This window comes from Phodopus roborovskii, unplaced genomic scaffold (assembly GCF_943737965.1).
Source record: "Phodopus roborovskii unplaced genomic scaffold, PHOROB, whole genome shotgun sequence".
In the NCBI taxonomy this organism is placed as follows: domain Eukaryota; kingdom Metazoa; phylum Chordata; class Mammalia; order Rodentia; family Cricetidae; genus Phodopus; species Phodopus roborovskii.
This window is the reverse complement of record NW_026126436.1, coordinates 5,516,158-5,523,412: the sequence shown is the minus strand read 5'-3', so window position 1 is coordinate 5,523,412 and position 7,255 is coordinate 5,516,158. Positions and strand designations below refer to the sequence as shown.

The window sequence follows — 7,255 nt, the reverse complement described above, 5'->3', positions numbered from 1 at the left end:
GTAGTCTGGCATCTTTCTAGCTATGCTGGTGAGCGGTAGAGACCTCTTAGACCGCACATTGTCTCAGGCCCTTGTGGAGATTAGAGAGTCCTCTTGCCCGCCGTAGCTGCCTTTCCAGAGAAGGCCGCCAGGGGACTCCGCTCCGAACCCATCAGTTGCAGAGGCGCCCGGACGGGCTGCGCGGCGCGCTCGGTGCATGTGGGGGCTGGCTGCATCAGAGCCTCGGCGGCTGCGTCCAGAGTCGCGCGTGCTGGCCAGAAAGCCCCTCGCGTGGATCTGCCAAGCATCGCTGCTCGCGTTGGAGGAGCTCACTTTTTCGTTGGAGGAGCTCACTTTTTCTCCCGCTTCAGCTACAATTGCCCGTGCAAAGGAAGACTGCAGGGCCCTAGGCTGAAGGTTAAAAGCCCACGGTAAGTAACCCTTCCAAGAGCGGGGAGGCGGTTCAGTAACACAGTTTCCCTCTCCGGATTGTGCCCAGGAGGGGTCGAGGTGCGGGGCACACCTGGGGCGGACCAACCGCGCGAACGCCTGTCCCCTTGTCCGCGAGCTTCCGGGGTAGGAGTCTGGTTTAGACCGGTGCGGGCTCCTTGGCTTCTCTATGCCCCCGGGTACGCACTTCCCGGGCTGGAACGTGAGTCCCGTTCCCACCCAGGGATCCTTGGCTTTGATTTGAAAGCCCACCCCACCCCCTTTCAGGGTGCAAATCTCACTCGAACTCTTTCTGAATCGCGATGCGGGTAGGGTGCGCGTTGGCCTGAGGCGGCGGGAGGAGAAACTTTTACGAAAGTGCATCAGTGCGGGGGATATGCGCCCGGGCTCCTGAAACTCAGCATGAGGTTGCGTGGGGCTACAGGTCACGGGTTGTCCCCAGGCTACTGATGCTTCGTGAAGGGAGGGTATTAAGAACAAATAAATCTTGCTCAATTTTTGAGCTAACAACTGTCAAACATCTGGAGTCGCAGCCCCTCCCTTTCCTGCACTAGAGAAGGTGAAAACTAAAACTTTGCTTATTTCTCCTCCCCTGCACGGACCCCCAGGGTTGGGTCGTTAGTGGTAAAGAGCGGCTCCCGTCTCCTGGAGCGTGTCAGAGGCTCTGGACCATTCCGGATTCCCCCTCAACCCCCTTCCAGACTCCTCTGTAAGTCTTCCCCGTGGAGACGGCGACAGAGCCATTCTCATCTCTCCGGTGAATGGCCTTTTGTTAGTGCGCGGTTCCACTGTTGTTGCGCCTCTAACATCTGGTGGGGCTGCAGCCGAGAGGAAAGACTCCTTCGCCGCTCGCAGGCCTCCACGACGGCCTTTGCGCGGACTCGGGTCAGAGATCCCCGTTGGCGAAGCAGGGGGAGGACAGGGCTAGGCCGCCCCACCCGGGGTTTGCGGTTAGAGGGCGGAGGGAAAGTTGTTCCCTAACCCCGCCTCCTAGGCAGCTTGTGGCCCAAGGCGCATTTCTCAGATCTTATCCCCAGCGAATCCGAGAAGGGTGTAGGGTCGAGGGAATAGAAGCTAAGTTCTCGAAAGCCAGGAGATCTGCGAGACTGTCCAAAGGACTTCCAGCTAAGCGCGCGTGGATGGCCCACAACCAGGGCGATAGGCGCAGGCAGCCACTTCATCTGGACGGAAAGTTAGGGGTGGTAGATTCTCTAGGGGCAGGCCATTGGCCACGGATGAGTAGAAACTGAGATAACCTGGGAAGGCTAAAGACTGCCTGGAAATAGTGGTGTCGTGGCTACCTGTGAAAGCTCCAAGTTTAAGTTCCAAATTCCTCCCATCGGTGTAGAAAAAGCAGGCCACGACTACGCAGTACTAATGGCAGATGTGGCAAGAGAACAGGTGGTTTGGGGTAGGCCCTGATTCTCCAGACCGGGGCGCCTGTTAGACTATAGGAGGTCCGTTTCCCATAGTGCTGTTGGAGAGTGTGGATTATTAAGAAATCTTGAAATCTTGAAGGGGCAGGGAGATGAATAGGATCGAGATGCATGATGTGAAAAATCACAAAGAATAAATAAATAAAGAGGAAGGAAGGAAGCAAGAGGGGGAGAGGGAGAGTGGAAGGAAGGGAGGGTGTGAGGGAGGGAGGAAGGAAGGAAGGAAAGAAGGGAGGGAGGGAGGAAGGAAGGAAGGAAGGAGGCAGGGAAGGTAGGTTGCCTCCCACAGCCGGGAGGAACCAGGACAGAATGGTTTCCCAAGGGTCAACTAGAGCAGGCTTGATTGTATGCATCTGTTGGGACCGGTGCCCCTTGCTAGCCTTGTAGTTGCCATTTTTTTCTGTGCGATTCCTAACCTTAGCTGAGATGTGATTTTCTGGCTTCCAAGTTTTGACCCCTCCTCTCTCCAACTCAGGGGAGGAAGGAGGCTTATATACCTGTGATCTGTGTACCTGTCCAAAGCCCTTACTCTGTTTGAGGCCTCAGCATGGGACCTCAGCATGTTAAGCCATGTTTTGTATTGAGCTACATACACCCCAGCCCTCTTTCAGATCTTTTAAGTTCTGGTTTGCCCGTTACTAACGGAAGAGTTCTTTGAGAGACTGTTAACTCAAGAGAGACTATATGGAGAAACTTACCGCGGTTTCTAGATCTTGCCAGTGGGTCCCCCGAAAAGAAAACCAGCAAATTTCTGAAGTGCTCAGCACACTTTCTAAACGTTCATAAAGGTAGGGGCCCACAAGGGGAAATTTCTTTGAGGTTTAACAGTAGCAGCAGAGTAACAAAAAGGACCTGCCGAAGGCCTGCTGTTAGCTCAGGTAGTACCAGAAAGGTATCATTAAAGTTAAAATCAGGGCTTGGTCCAGCTTGCCCGGAAGGAAAACACAGTCATTATAGAGGGAAATAAATGTGTTCAGTTTTCTTAATTTTAGAACCAAAAGACTTCTCCAAAAACTTAACGTAGGAAAAATAGAAAAATCCACAGGTGAAAGGTTAAAACTATGTATGCCAAGCTCCAGTGCACAGCAATGTTACCCAATTATTTCCTTGGAATATGTTTCTTGAGACATAGCAAGATTGAAGCACTTAGCCAGGCAGTGGTGGTACACGCCTTAAATCCAGCACTCGGAAGGCAGAGGCAGGCCAATCTCTGTGAGTTTGAGACCAGCCTGGTCTACAACATCAAATTCCAGGACAGCCTCCAAAGTCACAGAGAAAGCCTGTCTCGAAAAACCAAAAAAGAAAAAGAAAAGGAAAAATTAAGCACTTTTAGGTTATTGAAGATTGCAATACTGCCCATAGTAAGCACATGACAGTTTTTCCTGTCCCCAGCAATATATAAGAGAATCTAGATTCTACTCACCCTCAGCGTTACCCTTGTTTTCCATTTCTGTTGTGTTAATAGGGGTAAGGGATATTTATCACTGCCTTATTGAGCAGTTTTGGGGGGTTTAAGTGTCTTTATTCAAGTCATTAAGCAGCAGGCATATTACTTTACTTGGTTGATTGTAATGTTACTCCATTTCTTTTGGCAGTAGAGCTCAGTTACAGCTTTAAATGATGCTATTAGAAGCCTCAAACCTTAGTGACTGAAATCACCATGTGGTGCCATAATACCACAATACATTAGTTGATCTCAGTAATATATGTGTGTGTGTGTGTGTGTGTGTGTGTGTGTGTGTATATATATTACTCAGGAGATCAAGATACCATCTAATATTTGGATTTGTTGAGCCCTTTTTAAACCAAAAGTGAGGAACACTTTTTATACTGTTTACTAACTTTTTTTAAATGTTGTTTGTGTCCTTACTTTTTGGTGGGATTGTTCTTTTTTGATAACATGTACTCTGTGAGAAGATTGTGGTTCTGACTTCTGTCCTTCTCTGTCAAGCAGTCTGTCCTGACTGGAAAATGTTGCATTTTCTTGGCCACTTCTTTCTCCTCTTCTCCTTATTTTCCTGAAGGGTTGGGCCTCACACAACTGGGCATATGCTCTACCACTCAACTGCATTACCATTGCACTTAGCCAATTCTCTTCCCTGGCACAGAGCAAACACAGGGCTGGACTGGGCCAGGCCAGGGCAGCAGCTATAATTTCCTACAGCAGCTGCTGCCATCTCGGTAGAGCTGTCACACAGGTCAGGCAAGGAGTCAGAGAAATGAATGGAAAATACTGTGTATGCTGCTTTGCAGTTGCATATCCTGCATCCCTCCCCACTGCCATGATCCTAGTCTAAAATGATATTATTGATGAGCTGTTACACCAAATAAATTGTATTAACTCATTTTATTCTCTGATTCTTTTGCTGGTAACCTAAATGTCATAATAATCCACAACTTGTTTTGTCTTTTGAATTTAACATTTCTTATAACATTTTCACGGGAATTTGTCTTTGTTTTACCATAGGACTTTGTTTGAGTGTACCGTCTTGAACTTTGCACTTGGAAAGTGTTGAGTCTGGAGTTCAGCGTCATGTTGGTAATAGCCTTAGCAGAGAGGGTTCTTGAGTGCATTTGAGCAGTTTCTAACTTCTTGTGTGAAGATGGGTGATTCTGAAATATGAGGGGGGAGAAGGAGAAAATTCATTTAGTCAGATGGTGGATAAGCACAGAAAAGTAAACCATCTAGGCAGTCTGGACACAAAATAACTTTAAAAAGATAAAAGTGATTAAACTACCAAGTGTTATTAGAATGGCTAATTTACTTAACTGACAGCAAGTAGCTTTCCAACTGGGAAAATCAAAACACGAATGCAAAATTCTCCCATTATATGACTCTAGATAATCATAGGTGCACACAGGAAGAAAATCACCCACTACGAGAGACTCACTAATTTCTCCAGCATTTTCTATGGCTTCCTCTAAGCCCCACTGCAGTTCTGAGGATTCGATCCAAGTGCCTTATGCATGCTAGACAAGCACAACCTACCACTGAGCTCTATCTGTATGTAGCCTTTTCTTTACCTTTAGATGTAGAAATAAACAATATCCTCTAGGTATAGTGCATGTGCTGATGAGTTAGAGTCACCGGCTCTCAAAAACTAAGCAGCCTTAACTGATTCAACTATCCATCCAAATTTCACTTTGGACCTTGACTTTTGCAGCAACAACTTACCATTCTTAAACTGGATCATTTCAAAGCCAAACTGATAAACGATCTCTACATCATTTCTTTTTTTCCTCTAGAGAGGAGGTGGTTAAAAAAAAAAAAAAAAAGAAAAAAAAAAAAAAAAAAAAGAAAAGAAAAAGTTTTGAGTCTATAGATTGGGTATATAGATTGCTAATGTGGTGAATACCTTGGCAGCCTGAGAGATGATTTGTATTAATGTTGCCTTCTCCAACCTCCTATGCTCCCTATGTGCTAACTACTGTCTTGGTAACTTTCTTAGATGATAGAGGAAAGCCAATAGAAAATGGGCAAAGGAAGTAGAAGAAAGAGAAGATGGAAGGGAAACCTTATTCCTTTCAACCTGTCTTCAGTACTTTCTAAAGAAATCCCTGGGGTCACGGGCGCTGATTAACATGGCTATCATTGCCATGAGGTGGATGGGCCTTGGAGACAGCAAACCTTACATGGAGGAGCAGTCTAACTGAATGAAGATACAGGCACATCATGTAGAGCCTAGGCATGCTTAAGATGAAGGAGGGAACTATGGAGAGAAACATAATTCTAAAAACATACCTGATTGTATCTTGAGTAGTTTTTTGAAGTTGTAAAATATCATGAAACATCTTCTTATTTCTGCTGCGACAATCTTCCAGGCACAGACACTGTATTTCTTATCCTCCAGGAACATCTTGATTCTGTTGAAATACTTGTTCAATTCCAGGTAGACCTCCTGGCAGCACTTTGGTTGGGGGTGTTCTGGCTTATTGTCCCCCTCCTTGTTCTCTTTATCCTCATCCATAAAGCAGTGCTGCGCTCGATATATTTGCTCATAAAGTACCATTCGGATGTAGTGTAGGCGCTCCGCTGTCACAGGGGAGGTGTGGTTATTCTGACTGAAGAAAATATTCAGTGCTTGGAAAGATATAATACTGAAGGCCTCCTTCACATTCCTTTTCACAGGCTGGATGCATGGGAGAATTTCTTTAGGAAACTCAAAATTCTTGATTTCTTTTAGACATTTTAGGGGAGAGTGGATGATGCCTCTCAGAAGTTTCACACTTTCCAAGGTGGCATTATCCAGAAGAACACAGTTCAGAGATTGGATGGGCATAATGAATAGGACCACAAGGACCACTGGTCGTAAACGCTCTGGAGTCATCTCAGCCTTGATGCTCAGTATTTTTTCCAAAGTAAAAAAAAAATCTAACTCTCAAGATTGATAGTCATGTTTTACCTACTCTTTCATGGGCTTATATACCTGTTTATCTTCAGTGGGAGGGCTTCCCTCATTTAGATTCCAAGTCTTTTGCCTCCAGGCATTCTTTTCTAAGTGAGCAAAGCATTACTTTAGGTTCCCAGCTGACCCATCCCAGCAGCAAAGACTGACTCATAACAAAACTGATACACAGATATTGGGGAGTAGCTTAGTTGTAGGATGTTTGCTAAGCATGTGTAAGGCCCCAAGTTCAGTTCCCAACACTACAAAAAATAAATCACTCAACTCATATCAAAGACGAAATGATTCTTCTGAAAACTGCATTTTTGTACCTGATCCTATTTTAGCTGACTTAGTCATTAACCTAATGACTGTGACTACTGATGACTACTTCACTAGCAATAACAAAATTTAGCTTTTCCCAATCTTGACAAGTTAAGCTTTTGTATTTAGACATTTTCTTTCCTTTTTCTTCATTGTTGTGGATCTCAAAAGGGATGATGAGTTGAATTTGTAAACTAAGCATAGAAAATATAGGATGAAGCTGTCTTAGTTTTCTGTTGGCAGAAATTAATATTTCACAACTATCATATTCATCCCTAGGTTGCATTTCATATACCTACACCTTAGCAGTCTTATGGTGGGTTGTATTCTTGAGAATATTTTTTCTGCTTCATTAGTTTCTCTGTTGTAGTGTCATGCAATTCCTTTTTTATACAGTTTAGATACAGATTTAGATTAGATATAGTATTTAAAAACTTCATTCTCTTCCTTTCTTACTTTGTGGTTCTGGAATCTGTGAAGTATTTTGTTTGTTTTGCTTGTTTTTCACCCATAAGGCATTTGAGTAGAAGGCCACTCATTTCAGCTAGCTAACTCATCCCTAGGTTGCTATGAACATGCTATGATGGTCTGCCATCAATGGTGCTTACTTTGTTTGACCAAATTTATCTTCTTTGTATTATGGTGTGATCAAATGGATTCTTTTCTTTTTCTTTCTCCTTT

At 44.9% G+C, this 7,255-nt stretch overlaps 2 protein-coding genes across 2 annotated transcripts in view; one reads left to right on the top strand and one right to left on the bottom strand.

Annotated features, from left to right (window-relative positions):
• Window positions 1-213: 213 nt before the first annotated feature.
• Window positions 214-7,255, top strand: part of Mob3b (MOB kinase activator 3B) — a 172,336-nt gene continuing 165,294 nt past the window's right edge. Inside the window, exon 1 of the mRNA XM_051187515.1 lies at window positions 214-410. The gene's annotated coding sequence lies outside the window, so the exon portion shown is untranslated. The remainder of the gene's footprint in view (window positions 411-7,255) is intronic.
• Window positions 4,194-5,847, bottom strand: LOC127224485 (interferon kappa). Its single transcript, XM_051187518.1, has 2 exons — window positions 5,608-5,847; window positions 4,194-4,478 (listed from the first exon to the last, which is right to left on the bottom strand). The coding sequence occupies exons 1-2, from the start codon at window positions 5,831-5,833 to the stop codon at window positions 4,414-4,416; spliced, it is 291 nt and encodes a 96-aa protein (XP_051043475.1). The 5' UTR covers window positions 5,834-5,847; the 3' UTR covers window positions 4,194-4,413.